General features: G+C 55.1%; 1 protein-coding gene across 3 annotated transcripts; it reads left to right on the forward strand.

The window, feature by feature from the left end:
- Window positions 1-924: 924 nt before the first annotated feature.
- SIDT2 (SID1 transmembrane family member 2) lies at window positions 925-17,672 on the forward strand. 3 transcript variants are annotated; one of them, XM_049856994.1, is made up of 26 exons: window positions 925-1,295; window positions 3,320-3,441; window positions 3,720-3,884; window positions 3,974-4,019; window positions 4,436-4,537; window positions 4,647-4,730; window positions 5,443-5,542; window positions 5,775-5,840; window positions 6,960-7,053; window positions 7,455-7,504; window positions 8,249-8,320; window positions 8,488-8,559; window positions 9,676-9,782; window positions 10,103-10,176; window positions 10,272-10,338; window positions 10,908-10,981; window positions 11,127-11,250; window positions 11,462-11,579; window positions 12,120-12,256; window positions 12,497-12,605; window positions 12,830-12,906; window positions 13,103-13,149; window positions 13,435-13,540; window positions 14,230-14,340; window positions 16,107-16,220; window positions 16,324-17,672. In XM_049856994.1, exons 1-26 carry the CDS (start codon window positions 1,113-1,115, stop codon window positions 16,384-16,386), a joined length of 2,484 nt encoding a protein of 827 aa, XP_049712951.1. In that variant the 5' UTR covers window positions 925-1,112; the 3' UTR covers window positions 16,387-17,672. The 3 variants fall into 3 exon arrangements, with proteins under 3 accessions (XP_049712951.1, XP_049712950.1, XP_049712952.1); XM_049856993.1 differs by lacking the exons at window positions 16,107-16,220; window positions 16,324-17,672 and having other exon boundaries at window positions 1,001-1,295; window positions 13,062-13,149; window positions 14,230-14,318; XM_049856995.1 differs by lacking the exons at window positions 925-1,295; window positions 3,320-3,441; window positions 3,720-3,884; ... (1 more) ...; window positions 4,436-4,537; window positions 4,647-4,730 and having other exon boundaries at window positions 5,524-5,542; window positions 5,775-5,811.
- The last annotated feature ends 1,047 nt before the right edge of the window (window positions 17,673-18,719 follow it).

Genomic DNA, 18,719 nt, shown 5'->3' on the forward strand with positions numbered 1-18,719 from the left:
CAAGCTTGGAAGACGTCTGAAGTTACGTGGCTGCAGCAGAGGAATGTGAGAGCGCACGCGGGTTCCTTCTGCCCCCATCTCTTCATCAGGAGGCTGTCGTGTGTCCTTCTTTGAGTTCGTTTCTTAAGAGCTCAAAAGGAAAAACAAAAACAAAAAAAATGGACCAGGCATGGTGGATGTTAGCGGAACCCGCCGTTATTACCGTTAAGATCCACCATCCACGGTCCATAACGGGTTCGGTGGTAGCCCTGTTTGCGCAAGGAGACGAATTTGTCAACAAGAACCAAACACTTGGAGACCCTTCATAGAAACATCCGCTTATTCCAATCTGGGCTTCCGGGAACAAGCAAAACAACGAAAGAGGGGACAATAGCGGAGTAGGAGTTGGAGAAAGCGTCCCCAATTTTCCCCCTCCAGCTAGACGGCTGCGGCCCCTTTAAGGCCAAATCCGGGACCTGGCCCTTTAAATCTGTGTCTGTTTCCCCTGACGTCAGCGGGCGGGCCGTCCACCTGGCTGTTTACTGCTCCGCGGCGCAGCTCGCTTTCTGGAGTTGGGCGCGCGGGGCCGCCGCGTCCGCCAGCCCTTAAAGGGCCAGCGGCCCGGAACACTCGCAGCCCCACGAGGCGTGCGGTCGCTCTCAGCTATCACGCCCCTGGCCCTCAGGCTCTCCGTCCCTCCCCGGCCGCCTTCCCCGCCGGCTTCCCCTCCTTCCCTCCCTCCTCTTTCCCGGCGTCTCCCGGATCCCGGCAACCAGCCGCCCCTCGCTCTCACGGCCCTGGGCGGGGGCCAGGGGTCTCGGAGACCGGCTCAGCCCCTCGCGAGCCGCGGCCCCTTCCCGTGGTCCGTACCCCGCCCCCGCCCCGCCCCCGCCCCCGCCCCCACCCCCACCCCCAGCCCGCCCTCCCCGCACCCCCACCCTCCAGGGCCCCTTGGAGCGTGTCGGCGGCTCCGGGCCGGGACCTTCCCGAGTCTCAGGCCGGGGTTAAAGTTCTGCTCCTGGTGAGATGCTGGGAGCTGCGGCCGGAGGCGCCGCCCGTCCCGGAGGTGCCCCGCCGCGCATCGCCGCTGCCGTCACCACCGCTGCCGCCGCCACCGCCGCCCTGCCGGGGCCATGTTCGCCCTGGGCTTGCCCTTTCTGGTGCTCTTGGTGGCCTCGGTCGACAGCTGTCTGGGGGCTCTGGGGCCCAAGAACGTCTCGCAGAAAGACGCCGAGTTTGAGCGCACCTACGTGGACGAGGTCAACGGCGAGCTGGTCAACATCTACACCTTCAACCACACTGTGACCCGCAACCGGGTGAGGGCTGGGGCTGGGGCTGGGGCTGGGCGGGGAGGCAGGTGGGGAGCGGACGAGCAGGCAAGGCTTGGGCGAGGATTCTGCTGCCTTCCCTGGGGAGGCCCCAGGAGCTAGCTGCCCCGCTGGGCTCCCGTCTCTCAGAATCACGCTGCATCCCCTTGACCAGTCCGTAGTCTTCATTTGCCAACGCTCTCTCTGAAGCTCCGACTGGACAGTTGCTGAAGTTGTTCTATTTCCATCTTCTCTTCGAACCCCCTGAACCCCACCCCCGGTCCCGCTCCACCAGCTGCGGTCTGAGCGGGACTCATCTGCCCCCCCACTGACACCCAAAATCTGACAGAGCTCTGGGTGAAGGGGAAGTATGCTTGTGACTGGGTTTGGCCCCAAAAATCCCAAACAGACCCAGAACTGGAAGTTCACAGCCCTCTCTGTACCCTGGTGGCCTAGTGGTTAAGTGCTATGCTGCTAACCAAAAGGTCAGCAGTTCAAATCCAGCAGGTGCTCCTTGGAAACTCCATGGGGGCAGTTCTACTCTGACCTGGAGGTCGCTATGAGTCGGAACCAACTCGACAGCAACACATTTGCTTTTTGGTTTCTGCCCAGGCAAGTTACAGCCCAGACTCCCCATGGAGATTGCAACAGAACTTCCCAGGCTCCTGTAAGTGCTGGGACCTTCTCAGCTCTGTTTCTGCCACAGAAAGCCAGCTGGCCTTGTAAGTGAGGGTGGCAGAGGTAAAGCCAACTGCAGGCTGGGTAGGAAGAGAAAGGGAGTTTGTCCACAGTGGAAAATCTTCTTCAACTTGACTTTTTTTTCATTTCCGCCCCCAGCTATGAGCCCCTGAGTTGAACATGGAAACAGCTAGGTGGGAAGCCTAGACCCAGGCAGAGCTGAGATTTGGGGGGATTCTTGCAGCCTGGTTGCATGGTCCCCTACCCAGGGAGCGAGCAGTCTCGTTCATTTTCTCTTGCTTTCTCTTTCTCATTTTCTCTCTCTCCATTGCTGGGTTTTACTGGGAAGTAGTAGAGTTGAGAATGGATATCTGCATTTTTTTTTTTTTTCCAAGGATGGAGAGGGATTTGGCTTCTATGTCAGGTTTGGGTCCGCCTTCAGTGTCTGGTTCCCTGAAGTTTAATCTCCTCCTGCTGCTTTTCAGCCGCTTGCTTGGAGTCCTTTTTTCCTGTATCTGGAGGTACCCTGAGAGCTGTGATCCCTAGAGCTTGGCTTCTAGTAGTCCATTAACAAGCATTCCAAGAATGAGTCTGAGGTCCAGTTCTTCTATGTGGATGTGTCCACCTTGTCACCAGTCAACACTACATACCAGTCCATTAGCAAGCATTCCAAGGATTTCTATAGTTTTATTTTTTTTTTTCGTTAAGTCCCTTCTGTGCTATACGCTTTCTCCGTTATCTCCACCATATCTCCAATGACGAGAGTGTCTCCAGGGGGAAAATGAGGCTCAGAAATGTGAAGTGACTGCTCTACAGCCTTATCCATTGGCCAGAGCTATGGATACAGCTTGGCTTGCTTGGCTTTCACCGCTGCTGAGCTCTGGCCCCCAGAATAGTTGTTGACAAAGAGCTTTCTACTGATTTCCTAGCTCACAGGGAAGACAGTTGAGGAGCACTTCTTGCTTTCATGTGCCCGTACATGTGTACAGTGTATGTGTGTGCAGCTATGTGCATCCCGATACACACAGGTAGCAGCGGGGCATCCCTGAGACTCCCAAAGTCTCCAGTGGTTTCCTGTCAGGAAGACAGGCCCTGCAGTTCCTTGGATCCTGCTGCCCTGCACAAGCCTGCTACCCAGGAGCGGCCTCTACTCTTAATCCTCCTGGAGACTGGTGATTGCTCTGGCAGAAGAAAGGGCCTAGAGCATTTCTCAGCCTGACCAGGATGGGGCAAGAACACAGAGGTTGGCGTGAGGGAAGGCAGAGCCTAAGGTCTCTGGAGCCATGTGTCTAGGTGGCAGAGGTATACATAGTCACCACAGTTTGATTGAGGATTACTTCTATGTCATTCTGCAGACGGAGGGTGTACGTGTATCTGTGAACGTCCTGAACAAGCAGAAGGGGGCTCCTTTGCTGTTCGTGGTCCGCCAGAAGGAGGCTGTGGTGTCCTTCCAGGTTCCCCTAATCCTGCGAGGACTGTGAGTAGGACCCAGGGATCAAGGAGGGGGCATGGCCTAGGCCCAGCCTTGCCCAGAGTCTCACTCAGGGCCTCAGACCACCCAGGAACTCTTTTTATTTCTCTTCCCCATTCCCTGAATCAAGAGGCTGGCCAGCTGCATGAGGGCAGAGTCAGCCAGCATGGAGTAGGAATAACGGGATAGTGGAGACCAGATTGAAGGAATTGGGGCCCTGCTCCCTGAAGCGGCTGACTGGCTGGGACAGTAGTCAGGTCCTGACTCTCTGCTTCGGGCCATAGATTTCAGCGCAAGTACCTCTACCAAAAGGTGGAAAGAACGCTGTGTCAGCCCCCCACCAAGAATGAGTCTGAGGTCCAGTTCTTCTATGTGGATGTGTCCACCTTGTCACCAGTCAACACTACATACCAGCTCCGGGTCAGCCGCATGGATGACTTTGTGCTCAGGTCTGCAGGGGAAAGCAAGGGGACCACAGGGCCTGGCCTCCTTCCCAAGCTCCAGGAGTGACCGTGGGGGGCTCTTCTCTGCCCTACAGGACTGGGGAACAGTTTAGCTTCAATACCACAGCAGCTCAGCCCCAGGTAAAATTTCCCTGTCACGTGCCCCGTAAGAGGAGAAATGGGAAGCTTGGATATGAAAGTGGGAGGGGTCAGTGGTCTTTGCTAGGACTTTGGAGTTGCCTGAGCTTTCCATGGATGGGCTCTCTGGAAACAGGAGCTCTGGCCCTAGGCTGCCGAGGGACAGACAGCATGGGACTGTGCAGAGACAGGGGGCCTGCCTCTCAGGCACTGTCCTGAATGCCTAGCAGAGGTTGAGGGAAGCAGTGTACAGAAAATGGGGCTACTTATAATCAAGACCCTTCTTCCCAGAGAGCCACCACTGTCCAACCCTGAGAGGATTCTGGGTCTTTGCTTAATGGGAGACTGCTCCCATTTATAGGAACAAAGAACATCCTCATGAATGGGGCTCTCCCCCTACTCCCTTCCTTTGCCCTTAGTACTTCAAGTATGAGTTCCCTGAGGGAGTAGACTCGGTTATTGTCAAGGTAACCTCCAACAAGGCCTTCCCCTGCTCTGTCATCTCCATCCAGGATGTCCTGGTAAGTTGTCTGGCCCTTTTACTCCTTGCTGCAAGTGGGTAACAGGGCTGCTAAAGAGAGGGGACAGGGCCCAGCCCCTGTCCATCTGCCTTTTCCCTCCTCCCTGTAGTGCCCCGTCTATGACCTGGACAACAACGTGGCCTTCATCGGCATGTACCAGACAATGACCAAGAAAGCAGCCATCACTGTGCAGGTAGGAAATACATGGCCTTTGGGAGACGTAACTGGGTGATGAGCTTTCCAAAGCCTTGCTCCTTTTCCTCTGCCCTGTTCCTGACTGAGTCTTGGCCTTCCAGTCCCTGCGAGTTGGGGTCTCCTGAAATCTGTGAGAATTGAACCATAATCGCTCTTGGTGACAGGAAAGAGAAGAGTGCTCTTTCTGACTGTCGTATTTACTTCATTCATTGCAATGATAGCACGGAGAGGAAAGGCTTTGCTGGATGCCGGGTGCTACACATTGTGAATGCTGAAACCTGTCATGGGGGCAGGGAGGGGGAAGCCATGTGTTCACAACATCTAGCCGTGCGACCAACAGAGGTAATGTGGCACCTCTGCCTTTGCTTCCCAGCCTGTAACAAGACAGCCATGAGTTTCACAGTCCGTGTGTCTCCAGGTGAGACACGTTCACTTACCTGGCTGTAGAGTTCAAGGTTTGGGCTCTGCAAGCAGATGGACAGGTTTGATCCTGGCCCTACCACTTATTAGCAGCATGGCCCTAAGCTAACTTCTCTGAACCTGTCTAAAAGAGATAGTAATAGTATTTATATTCAGGATTATTCTCAGGAATAAATAATATACGTAAAGGGATTAGCATATTGTCTGGACTAAAATAAGTGTTTTTGAAAAGGTTGGTGATCACGATGTCGACGATGTTGCTAACCATCAGTGTCATCATTACCCTGCAGCGCAAAGACTTCCCCAGCAACAGCTTTTACGTGGTGGTGGTGGTGAAGACCGAAGACCAAGCCTGTGGGGGTGCCTTGCCTTTCTACCCCTTTATAGAAGGTACGTTTTGTGCCCTGGGCCTCGCTAGGGATGTGGGGCCGGGAGGTGGGGGGGTGGGGGGGCGGAGGGGGCGGGCTTGGTCACTTCCTGGGAGGTAGAAGAGCCAGCGTGCCTGGTTGGTTGGCCTGATGGGATAAACTTCTTGGCCCCAGACTCTCCCAGGCCTGGTCCCACCAGCCCTAGCCAAGCTCCGGGTGACTACTTCTTTACCAATTTGACATTTCGCTTCCAGACGAACCGGTTGATCAAGGGCATCGCCAGAAAACCCTGTCAGTACTGGTATCTCAAGCAGTCACGTGTGAGTGTGGGTGGCTGAGTGGGGTTGAATAGGCCTCTGGCTTTTCTTCAGGCCTAGGGTATGGGATGTTCTCTGAATGGGGAGGGTGAACCCACTCCAGCAGGCTGAGGCAGTAGGGAGGGGGTGTATGTTCATCAGGCTATTAGATGGGGAGGGCCAGGAGGTGCATTCTAGTGTGATTGATGCAAAGATTCCATGACTAAAGATTAGAGTCCTGAGTTCTGCTTCTCTCTCTGCCACTTAGTAGTAGGGCAGTCTCACTGAGCCTCAGTTTCCTTGTCTATTCTGTATAAGGGGGATAATAAAATCTTTCCTGTTAGTCTCGCCAAGTCGTGAGGTTTAGCGCAGAATTAGTAAGAACAAGGCCTCAAGCCAGTGCTCAGTAAACATTTACTGAATGATCGAATGGAGCCCTTTGTGCATTGGAAAGTATAAAATAAAAATATGGGGTTGTGATAGGAGGGGAAGGAAGTTTCTTCTGTATGGGTTATTTATTCAGCAAATATTTATCGAGCAGCTCTGTGTGCCAGGTGCTTTGCAGACCTTAGGGAGCTCACAGTCTAGAGGGCGGGACGGATCCGGAGGAAAGCTGTAGCTACACAGAGTGCTGGGAGCAGGGATGCACGAAGAGCAGGGCACTGTGGGAACTGCTGAGGGGCCGAGGAGGCTTCCTAGAGGACACAGTCCCTGAGCTGTGTTTTGAAGGCTAAGTCAAGATGGAGTTAACGAGAAGCAGAAGAGGAAGCTCTAAGATTTGGAAACGGATAGCAGTGACGGTTGTACAACATGGGGACCAAGATTAATGTCGCTGAATTGGACACGTAGAAATGGTTGGAATGGCACACGTTTAATTATATGTATTCCACCACAATAAAAAAATAAAAAATAGAACATTTTAGCAGAGGGAGCAACCTGAGCGAAGACAGGAATCATGTTAAAGTTTGGTGTTATTTGGGAACTTGCAAGTTGTTCAGATGGGCTGGGTCATTACATTTGAGGGGAGAAATTGTGAGAGATTAGGCTGAGGAGAGAATCCAGATCACAAAGGGCCTTGTATGTGTACCACAGGCAGTCTTGGAAGGTGTTGATGTGTTCCACTTCCTCCTTCCCTTCCCGCAGCTGAGGCCTATGTCGATGGTATGCTCTTTTGTCTGGGCATATTTCTCTCCTTCTACCTGCTGACCATCATCCTAGCCTGTTGGGAGAATTGGAGGTAAAGTGTAGCTAGCTGGGCCCGCCCCTATTTTGGGTGCGTTGGGCAGGGGATGTGGTGGAGATGGATGTTGGTGCGAGGTCTGAGCTGGCCCAGGGTAATCTTCCACACCATCCACAGGGCATTGTGGAGCTGGGGGCACAGCAAGGCAGGTCTCTGTTAGGGTCTGTGGCCCATGCTCCCCTCCTCTGGGAACTATGTCTTCTCCTCAACGTTCTTCCCCAGCAGGGAATCCCCCACATTGCTCCCCAGCCTGGGAGGAACTTTGGGATCACGGATGAACAACAGACAGGGTTACAGGGATCAGGATGGGGTGGGATGGATGGAAGGAAGGCTAGCCCAGCATAGGAGGGACCCTTGTCCTGTCGCACCTAAGTAGCCTCCGGCTTCTGTCCCTGCAGGCAGAAGAAGACCTTGCTGGTGGCCATGGACCGTGCCTGCCCAGAAAGTGGTACCTCCCAGGGGCCTGGGTGGGAGGGCAGGGTTTGCACTGTGTTGTGGAGGTGATACTAGTGGATGTTTTCCTCAAGGACTGGGGGAGAAAGAACTGGGGGCTTCTGGGATATTCAGCTGGGAGTAAAACGGAAATAGAGCTGGGATATTGTGCCCGTCCCCCTCTCCCCCCGCCCCCGACATGCACACCTTAAAGGCCACCCCTGATTGCTTCTCTGTGTCTAGCTCACTGTCTGTCTGCCTTAGGTGGTGCAGTTCACAGTGTCTGGAGTTACTAATCTTGCCTTCTCTCTTTTTTCCACCCCTCCTCCTTTTTCTATCCTCTCTCCTGCTTGGGATCTTCTCTCTCAGCTTCTCTGCTTGGTAAGCCCCAGGTGCTGTTGGACAGAGGAGCCAGAGTCCAGAGTGGGAGAGGGTGTTGAAGTGGAAATGGGTGCCTCGGGGGGACCTGGGCAGGCTGGGTGTTGTCTGTCCTTGCTGCTGACAACTTAGATGTATCAGTTCCTTGACCTTCCTCTCTCTTTAGGAAGGCCATAGGGTAGCGAGTATTCCCCTTGGGGAAGCACGTGGGAAGTTGGGCAGGTGGTGTGGAAACAAGTTTTGTTTGCCTGGATAGGTGCTTATTCACTGCTGCAGGCATGGCCCCTCTGCCTGTCTGCTCTGGATTCTTTCTTTTTCTTTTCTGTGGCTCTAGGTCTCTCTCTACTTCCAGGGCTAAGAGAACCTTGGCTTCTCATTACAGGTCACCCACGGATCTTGGCTGATGCCTTCCCTGGTAGCTCCCCATATGAGGGTTACAACTATGGCTCCTTTGGTACGTAGCAAAGCCAGAGGTTGTGCTTGTCTGCTCACAACCTGGTCTCCTTGGGCGGCCACCTCTGAGGTGACAAAGTAGCCCATGCCCCGTGCCAGCTGCTCAGAGCCCGTTAAGAATGGGCCCAGCATCCGCTTCCCTGTTGACCGCTTTACCATTCCCTGCAGAGAATGGTTCCGGATCCACTGATGGTTTGGTTGACAGCACGGGCACTGGGGACCTGTCGTACAGTTACCAGGGTAAGTGGTCCAGCCAGGGTAGGGGCTGTGCCAGTGCAGGGCTGGTGTTGGTGGTGAAAAATGATGGTGGGCAGTTGCCTTTTCTGCCAGATGCTGGAACCACGGAAGGGCCTGCTGTTCTCCTTGCCCCTCTCCTCCCTCATCCTTTCCTCCTTGGCCCAAGATCCCTGGTAACTTTCCCTTTCCTTTGAATGGCATGACCAGTTCAAGCGGTGCCTCTTCTCTGGCCAGATGCGGCGGCTGTGCATTGCCATGAGTAGATGTGGGGAGGGGTGGAGCTGCTCTGCCAATCAGCTCCTGCCAGGGCAGCCGACTGGAGCCAGAAAGATGCTTTGTGCATGGCTTCTTCCCCATCTAATTCCAATAATTGCCGGCTCTGTTTCTTCTGAGAGAGGCAGGCACTGGCCCCTGGGGCTGGAGGGCTGGTGTCCTACCCCTGCTGCCAGCTACTGCCAGGGCCAGCTACTCTCAGGCTAGGTGTTCTCAGATGCTGTTGACAGTTGTGCCTTGTTCCCTAACACCCTCACTGCTTGGCCTGCTGGGCTGGCGCTCTTGGGCAGGCGTGTCCTGGCCTCGCCTCCTGGGGGCATGGCCAGGTGAGGTCCCAGGAAGATGCTTCTGAAGATAATAGAAGAGAAGAAGATAAAGGAGAGGTTCCCTTCCTAGAGGCAGCTTCTCACCCTTGCCTGCACTCCAGGGCCCACTGAGTCTTGAACCCGTGGTGACCAAGGCGGTGTCTTCTCAGAACTCACAGGGCTGGGCACCTTCTAATCAGCATGACTTCTGTGGAATTCAATCCTGTTGCTTATGTCTGGGGTATGCTCAGTGTCCTGGCCTGGGAAGCCCCAGCTCAATGAGGGGAACAAGGACTGGAGCAAAGCTAGAGAGGTCCTTGTTTGGTGGCCTCTTTTCAGAGCCCACTCTTGTTCTCCTCAAGTACTTAGGAGCACCTGATCACCCTTTAAGGGCTGAGCCCACATCTACCCCTGCTCTGAGCCCTGGCCTACAATTTGCCTCTTCCCCACTGCCTGGTAATTTTGACAGTTGTCTCAGATTGGGGGACAGACCTAGGGTCACTATACCCACCAGCACAACCTCCCTTCCTGCCCTTCCCAGACCCAGTGGGCACACGGCCACGGCTAGACTCCATGAGCTCTGTGGAAGAGGATGACTACGACACACTGACCGACATTGATTCCGACAAGAATGTCATTCGCACCAAGGTCCGACACCCTGCGGGCCTGGCCATGGCCAGGGGTTACCCATGAAAGGGAGATTCTGCATTTGGGCCCCAGCAGAGGGTGGTATATCAGGGAAGCAGCTGGGCCAGGATAGATTCTAGGAGAAACTGGCTCAGCTCCCGGACCCTCTGGTTTGACTGGCCAGCCCTCAGCCTAACCGGCTGCAGCAGGGGGATGGCCTAGAGCCCTGCCCCCGAATTATGACCTGTGTGAGGGAGGACCCTTTTGTCCACCCCTGACTTGGGTGAGCATGGCTTCCCTTGGAGGGTAGGTAAGTGTAGCTCACTCCAGCTTCTCCTCAGCAATACCTCTATGTGGCTGACCTGGCACGGAAGGACAAACGTGTTCTGCGGAAAAAGTACCAGATCTACTTCTGGTGAGCGAGCCGAGCAGCCTGGGCTTCCTGTTATTCGTGGGTGTGTGGCAACTTCTTGGGTCCTGATTGCCTCACACTGCCTTCCCACCCCTCAGGAACATCGCCACCATTGCTGTCTTCTATGCCCTTCCTGTGGTGCAGCTGGTGATCACCTACCAGACGGTGAGAGGGCAGGGGCTGGCCCCCCCAGGCCCTAGGCTGAGCCCCCTGCACAGGATTATCTTTGCCCCAGTCTGGGGCATCACTACCAAGAGCAGACCCTCCCAGCCTGGGGCTCCAGAAAGAGCACAGGTCTTAGAGTCACAAGACCTTGGTTCAAATCCCAGCTCTGCTTTACCAGCTTGGTGACCTGGGACAAATCACTTAACCTCCCTGAGTATCAGTTTCTTCATCTGCAAAATGGGGAAGGTACAATGGCAATGATATCACCTCCCTGGGTTGTTGAGGGGATGTATGAAACAAGTCTGGGCCTTCATAAGTGTTGGTTTCCCTTCCCCTTTCTCTGTAATGTGGGCCAAGAACCCCAGCCACACCCAGTGAGGGGGGAGAGTGACTGTGCCCTGGTGTCACTATTTGCAGAGGGAGCATGCACACAGCAGCAGGCCACGGTGGCATTTCCTATCCTTTGCCTGCTGGCTGGAGCGGCTAGGGCCTGGCTCCGGCTTTGCCCAGGCTTTGGGGTGGATCGGTGCTTTAACACCCTCGTCCCCTGCTCCCTCTCCCTGCTGTAGGTGGTGAATGTCACAGGGAATCAGGACATCTGCTACTACAATTTCCTCTGTGCTCACCCGCTGGGCAACCTCAGGTGGGCACAGGGTTGGAAGGCCCCTTCCCCAGGGCAAAGGGTGAATCAGGGCAGGGGGTAAGAGCCCTGTGGAACGTTGGCCCAGGCTGGGGAAGAGGCCAGGGATATGAGACCCAGGCAACGTGCCTTGTATTGTCCCTTCTAGCGCCTTCAACAACATTCTCAGCAACCTGGGCTACATCCTGCTGGGGCTGCTCTTCCTGCTTATCATCCTGCAGCGGGAGATCAATCACAACAGGGCCCTGCTGCGCAATGACCTCTACGCCCTGGTAAGGGAACAGCCCTGTCTGCCTGCCCACCTGCTCACCAGCCCACCAAGGTCTCGGCCCCAGAAAGGTCTGGCCACACACCCACTCTGCCCACATCGCACCCCTTTCCCTTCTCCACTACCCTTTTGAGGAGTCCCTCTTTTGGATCCCTTCCTGCCTCCCTCCCTCCCCACCTTGCCACCTCCCTACCTTCCTTTCTCTTCCACCACAGGAATGTGGGATCCCAAAACACTTTGGTCTGTTCTATGCCATGGGCACAGCCTTGATGATGGAGGGGCTGCTCAGTGCCTGCTATCACGTCTGCCCCAACTACACCAATTTCCAGTTTGGTGAGTGAGGCCTCCCCCTTCTCTTGCCAACTCAGGCACCTGCCCCAGTCTTTCACCACCACCCCCATGCTCCAGCACATTCCCCACAGGGAGCTCTAAGACTCAGCCCAGTTGGGGAGTCCAGGCCCGGGGTGCCTGTATGTGCACGCCTCCTAGTGTACAGAAAAGAGGCATCTCAATGTTCTGTTGTTCATCCACTGAGTGCTTCCTATGTACCAGGCATATACAAGTGCTGAGAAGACAGACAAGTCTATCTCGGGGTGCTCACAGCCTCTGACACACTGGGTTCGCCCACTTGTCCTGGCCTTCAGTGGGGAAGTCAGACTCTGTGACAGCAGTGAGGTGGCAGCGTGGCCTGGCAGGGATAGCGCTAGTTTGGAGGTAGGGGACTGGAGTTCATGCTCCAGCCCGCTGCCAACTTGCTCTGAGACTGTGGCAAGGTGTTGGGGCTCCCCCGTCCCGCACTGGTTGTCTGGGCTGGGGTTTCCCTGCAGAGGTCTAGTGGGTGTTTCCCAGCTCACATCCACGTTCTGCCCCCAGACACATCATTCATGTACATGATCGCTGGACTCTGCATGCTGAAGCTCTACCAGAAGCGGCACCCAGACATCAACGCCAGTGCCTACAGCGCCTATGCTTGCTTGGCCATCGTCATCTTCTTCTCTGTGCTAGGCGTGGTGAGGGCCCGGCCCGCTCTGCCTTGAGCCTGCTCTGATCCCTCTGCTCACCCCATAGGCAAGGCTCACATGTGGTCACATACTGCGTGTGCACATAGATGTCTCTCCACCTCCCTGGGCCCCCTTGAGATCCCCAGCCAGGCTGAGCAGCCACTTGGCTCTCTGGCATGAAGAGCCAGGCCGCAGAAGTTGCACCTCCTCAGGGTCTCTTCAGCCCTGCCCTTGGCAACCTCCTGACAGGTCTTTGGCAAAGGGAACATGGCGTTTTGGATTGTCTTCTCAGTCATTCACATCATTGCCACCCTGCTGCTCAGCACACAGCTCTATTACATGGGCCGCTGGAAGCTGGGTAAGGGCATACCCAGGGCAGGACAGGAGGGAGGGAGGGAGGCCTGGGGACCCCATGGAATGAGGGTTTGGTGGCCTCAGGGACCTGGACACAGGGGACTTCCAGGTTCCAGGGGTCCCCAGAGGCATCACTGGGTGAAGAACGCTCCTGAAGGCTGGCGTAGGGCAGGGGTCCCTGGAGGAAGGGCAGCCTGTGCTTTCAGCACCATTCCGTTCTCCCTGCAGACTCGGGCATCTTTCGCCGCATCCTGCATGTGCTCTACACGGACTGCATCCGGCAGTGCAGCGGGCCCCTCTACGTGGTACCTGCTTAGCTCCCCAGCCCCTTCCTCTTCCATCTGCTCTCCTCCCTCCAGTGGGGCAGGGAGGAGGGTAGCCAAGTGCCCAGGGTAGGGGTGGAGACCAGCTGACTTGGGCCTTCTCCCATTTCTCTCCCTCTCTCTTCCCCTCCCTGCAGCCTTCCCCTCTCTCAGTCCCCGTGTCTCTGCTTCCCTCCAGGACCGCATGGTGCTGCTGGTTATGGGCAACATTATCAACTGGTCACTGTGAGTCTGGCCATTGTCTGTGGTAGCCTGGCTGGGCAGACAGCTGGGATCTTGGCCAGCCGCTGGCTGCCTTGGGGGCCATGGACAGTTTCTAAGTTTGGGGCCTGAGAGGGAAATGAGGGCTGAAGAGAGAGGTGGGGGGCACCTGAAGTTCTGTAATCTTCTGTGGGTTTCTAAACCCAGCCCCACATCATAATAAAACATGGTAAGGGTCAAGGAGAGGGAGAGCCCTTTCCTTGCTCCTGGCCATCTCCTCCTTCACCAGCCCATCTTCCCTCTTGCCAGGGCTGCCTATGGGCTCATCATGCGCCCCAATGACTTTGCCTCCTACTTGTTGGCCATTGGCATCTGCAACCTGCTTCTTTACTTTGCCTTCTACATCATCATGAAGGTGAGTGGGGAGTGGCTGAGCCTCCTCTGCCCACTGCCCTGCCTTTTATGGGTATAGCCTGCTCGGGGCAGTGCTGAGGAAGGGCATTTTTCTGCGTATCTGTCTTCTGCTCATCTGTCGATCCCAGTGGGATTTGAGGAGGAGAGAGGATAAAGCCCTTTGCACATACCCCCTGGGCAACTTTAGGGAGCCAACTACATTTTAAGATCCATTTGCTGAATTCCTTCCACGTTCTTAGAATGACCCATGAAACTGGTGGCATTTCAGGCAGCAGGTTGGTAAGGCACCCATGAAGTCCAGGAGCTGAGAGGAGGTCGAGCTCAATGAATTTGTAGTGGGGTTGGGCCTCTGAGAACCAGGTGAAGTGGGAACAATGGCTCACAAGGGGCCCTCATGCCATGCGGTGTGAGAGGGGCCCCTGGAGAAGAAAAGCCCCCTGGCCAGTGGCCTCTGCCATCACTGGGCTCTGAGTACATGGAGGTCCAGCCTAGGTGGACATCAGGGGTGAGGACACCAGGTGGCTTGCATGGGGGCAGGTTGAGCTGTGTGGCTGCGTGAGGTGATGATACGAATTCAACAAGACTTACTGAAGGATGCTCCTGATAGCTGGGGAGGACGCCAGGAAAGGCCGGGCAATGGGGTAGGCAGGGCTTGGCCCTCATGCTGCACTTCCCTGCCTCGCCCCCCAGCTCCGGAGTGGGGAGCGGATCAAGCCCATCCCCCTGCTCTGTATCATCTGCACCTCCGTGGTCTGGGGCTTTGCCCTCTTCTTCTTCTTCCAGGGACTCAGCACTTGGCAGGTAAGGAATCATCCTGCCGAGAGGGTTGCGGGGAGTCGACCACAAACTCATCCTGAACCAGCAAATGGCGGATTCTCTTTTTCATGATCACTGTGAACGTGCCCTGTGAGCCAGCACTTCCTGGTTGCCTTCTCCTTTAATCTTAACATTCCCTCACGGAAGCATCTGCATTTTACTTGAAGGCAACTGAGGCTCTCTGGGAGGCCAGGTGACTTGCCCGAGGTCATACAGTCTATAAGAAGCACAGCTGCTTTTGAAGTCAGAGATGTCAGGCTTCCTCCTCGTCCTGGTAGGGCACCTACCACTGTCAACAGGCTTTAGTTCTTAGATCAGAACTAAGTCCGACATGATTTGTGTCTTTGAGGTGCTTATGATCCAATTTGAGAGAGAGAGACTGTTCATGTCTTGTTATTTACAGTATAATACATGAAATGAAGAGTACAGGCAAGGTGGGGGAGGGAGAATATAAGGTCCCTGACTTACGAGGTCCAAGAATGCTTCCTGGAGGAGGTGGCATGCTCTTGGCTATAACGTGGTGGGTGATGGGGTCAGGCCCTTTGGCCAAGAGATATTGTGACTTGAATAACGATGCAGAGGTGGAAATAAACGAGGCAGCTTTGATGGTGAGAGAATGCACTGATTTGAGAGCCATGTGAAGATGGTGGGCTCCTTGAGGGAAGGCGGGCCGTCGTCATCTCTAGCTCAGCATAGCCCAGACAGCCCGCAGACACAGGGTAGGTGGTCACTGATGTTGGAGAGAGGTTACAGGCAGAGCAGGGGGGACCTTGTGGGCCACAGGCCGCAGCCCACAGGTCATGACCACCATCATCCTTGAGCAGGGCCATGGCCTGACTATCATGCTCTGGAGGAAAAAAATGAACCTGGAGGAGCTGTGGGGGACAGGGTAGAGCAGGGACAGAGTCCGAGGCAGGGAAATAAACCAGGAGGTTGTGGTGGCCTTCGAGCAGCTCCAAGGTCGGAGGCTTCTAAAGGCAGTCACAGCCTTGTGCTCTTAGATGAAGGGAGTAAGAATCTGAAGGGACTGCCCTGGCAGGGATCATAACAGAGGATGTCGCACAGAGCAGGAGAAAAATGTAGAACAAAGTTCAAATTCACACACACACACAAAAAAGCAGCAGGCTTGCTGGTCCGACAGAGAGTGGGGAAACCCCAAGATTATGGTCCGTGGTACTGAAGTCACTCCTGAGGTTCACCCTTCAGCCAAGGATTAGACAGGTCTATAGGGCCAACGGTAACCCATGTGAGGAACGTGCTTCGTAGTTCAATCATGTGTACGAGACTAATGGGTACACCAGCCCCAAAGCAAAGATGAGAAGGCAGGAAGGGACAGAAAAACTGGGCGAATGGAAACAGGAAACCAAGGCTGGAGAAGGGAAGAGTGTTGACACATTGCGGGGCTGGCAACCAGTGTCACCAAATAATTCGTATATTAATTTTTTAATGAGAAACTAATTTGCTCTGTAAATTTTCACCTAAAACACAATAAAAAATGAAAAGAATCTGAAGGGAAGAGAATAAGAGTGAAAGAAAAAGAGCAGAAACCAGCATTCTCAGGGAGTAATTTGTAACAAAAGGTCATTTCTGGGATGTGGGAGACAAGTGAAACAGACGAGTCAGGAGAGGGTGAGAGGGTGCTTTCCCACCTGGGGCTGGAACGAAGAGTGCCTTGGAGTGCAGTGGGAGGTGAGGCTGGGTGCTGCTTTGCCAGAGCTTGTCAGCAGGCAGCTCTCCCTGTTTCTCCCCAGAAAACCCCTGCAGAGTCACGGGAGCACAATCGGGACTGCATCCTCCTTGACTTCTTCGATGACCACGACATCTGGCACTTCCTCTCTTCCATCGCCATGTTTGGATCTTTCCTGGTACGTGAGACAATTCTGGCCCAAGCGGGGAGGGTGGAGCGAAAGGTGAAATTTACCCCTTCCGTGTGCCTGAGCCCGTGTCCCCCCACCCTGCCCACACCAGGTGTTGCTGACGCTGGACGATGACCTGGATACTGTGCAGCGGGACAAGATCTACGTCTTCTAGCGCAAGCTGGGTCCCTTGCGTCACCTCCTGGGGCCCTGAGCTCCTCTGCCTCACCTGCCTCTGTAGAGCTGGGGGTGTGAGTCCCAGCCTTGCTTCTCAGGGCTGGGTGGGAGCGGGACAGTCATGGGGGTGGCCTTGAGCCTTGCCCTCTGTTGGGGAGGAGGCCTGCTCCCTTGAAACCCCAAACAATGGCCAAATTGCTGCTTTCTTCTCAGTGTTGGGGCTGTCCACAGATCCCGGTCCGTTGGCTCTCCATTTGTCCCTCTGCAGGAGGAAGGAGGGAAGGCGTTGCCCTCCCCATTTCATGCCTTGCATTCTCCCTATCCTTCCCCTCTCCCTCAGCCTGGGACCCTCAACCCTTTCTTCCTCCCAGGCTCCTGCTCTAGAGCCGCAGTCTGGGGCCTAGTTCTGTGTCCTGCACCAGGACCCCAGTTGGTGGAGCTGGACCTGGCTGCCATCACTGCCCATTCCAGTCAGCCAGGGTGGATGATGATGTGGGACGTGGGGGGGCTGGCTAGCTGGTACCAGGTGCTTTTGGTGCTAAGGCCTGAGAGAGGCCCAAGGCAGTGCTGCCTCCTCTCTGATCTGCACATAGGGGCTGGCTCTTGAGCAGTGAGGGTCAGCCTGCATTTCAGAGGTCACCTCCCCATCCCATTGGGCCCCCAGACTGATGCTGGCACCAAGATTGAAGGAAAAAGCAACTCACCCTTCCTTTCCTTTCCTTCTAGTCCCTGAGTCCTGCCAGGCCCCATCTGGGGGCCTTTCAGTGCCACTGACACTGCCCAAGAATGTCCAGGGGAAAAGGAGGGAGGGTACCAAGAGCTCCTCAGGCGAGTGAGCCCCAGTGTTGATCTGAGAAAAGGGGCAAAGGAAGGGATATGCTTATAACCAACCGTCTGTGTCCCCGGTCCCAGCCTCAGTCTGGGACCTGGGGCTGGCTACTGGGTTTCCGTCCAGTCTTCAGCCAAGTTCTGTGTTAGTTGCAGCACACGTACATCCCCATGAAACCTTGGAGTTTACACTGAGCTTCCCCCAGCTCTGGGCCCGTGGCTGCTCTTGTCCTTGATTCCTGTTTACCCCACTGGTCCATTCCAGATGCCAAGGTTGGGGGAGGTGCAGGTCGAGCCTGTATATTGGGGTGTGTTTTATTCGCCCAAACTTGTCTCCTGGAGCTGAGAGAGGGGGCGGGTCTGGATCTTGTTTTCAGAACTCCGTTTTATGTCTGTCTCTATGCTACGGTTGTATTTCTGTGAATGAGTCTGCATTCAATTAAAGAAACAACCAGACACAGTCTTGGGCCCGTGTTTGCCCCCGCTTTGCGGGTGCGGGGAGAGATGTTAAGAGCAGCGAGGGGTGAGGCCAGGGGGTCCTTCATTTCCCATTCCTTCTGGTCTGACTTTCTCTTTTCCAAACCAGGATGACACTGGGAACAGCAGGTCTTTGATTCCCGCTCTTTCCTCTCCTTTGAGCCCTGGCATTAATTCAGTAAAGAACGACCAGGGGTGTGCTCTGGGCCGGGCGCTGTGCTGGGCAGAGGTTAGTGGCGAAGAAGCCTTTCACCTCTGAAATGGCCTCTCCACATCCCTCTGCCCTCCTTGGTCCTCGAGCTCTCTCTCCTTCTCTCAGGCTGGCCTCACTTCTGACCTGAACCCCTCCCAGCCAGGCAGGCCACAGGCCGTGCTCCTGATGCGGCTGAATAGACAATGAGCCTACCAGCCCGTGGCTGAGGGTAACAGAGAAGGGAGTGCTCGGGGAATGCAAGATGGGTGGATGGATGGCAGGCAGGTAGGCTCCGAGACAAGGGAATTTTGAGATGACCCTGGAAGGTTGATTTTAGATTTCAGCAGGCCAAAAACGGGCAAGATTTGGAAGCCAAGGAATCTGGTGAATTCAGTACACGGCCAGAGGTCTGTGGGGTCCAGGAATGGAATTGGTGATGGAGGGTGTTCCTTGTCCTCCCTGTTCTTCCCTTCAGGTGCCACTGGGAGGCAGTATAGCTCTGGAGTAAGCTAGAGGCTGCCTGTGGTTGGCAGGGCTCTGGAGGCTGGCCACGCCCCTTGACTTTCCCTCTTCCCCAGGCCAAGTCTGGCTTGGGTGGGGGTGTGTGTGTGTGTGTGTGTGTGTGTTTTATTCCTTCCTACCAGGCCACCCCAGGATGGGGTGCCAGAGCAGGAAGCCCACAGACCTTAACCTTCTGCTGTCTGAGATCCCTGAATCTAGATATAGGCAATATTTGAGTCAGGGCCTCTTTACTGGCAATGATGGGGTTTTCCAGGATAAGTAAGGACTTTCTGTCCTAGAGATAGGGAGGGAGAGACAATACAGCCCCTTCC

The sequence above is a fragment of the Elephas maximus genome, chromosome 17 (genome assembly GCF_024166365.1).
Source record: "Elephas maximus indicus isolate mEleMax1 chromosome 17, mEleMax1 primary haplotype, whole genome shotgun sequence".
Taxonomy (NCBI): Eukaryota; Metazoa; Chordata; class Mammalia; order Proboscidea; family Elephantidae; genus Elephas; species Elephas maximus.

Excerpts from the sequence above, each read along its gene's own strand:
- SIDT2 (XM_049856994.1), top strand. The coding sequence starts at position 1,113 with ATGTTCGCCCTGGGCTTGCCCTTTCTGGTGCTCTTGGTGGCCTCGGTC. Across the intron at positions 4,731-5,442 it reads AAGCAGCCATCACTGTGCAG|CGCAAAGACTTCCCCAGCAA; the intron begins GTAGGAAATACA and ends ATTACCCTGCAG. Across the intron at positions 13,541-14,229 it reads CCTTCTACATCATCATGAAG|CTCCGGAGTGGGGAGCGGAT; the intron begins GTGAGTGGGGAG and ends CTCGCCCCCCAG.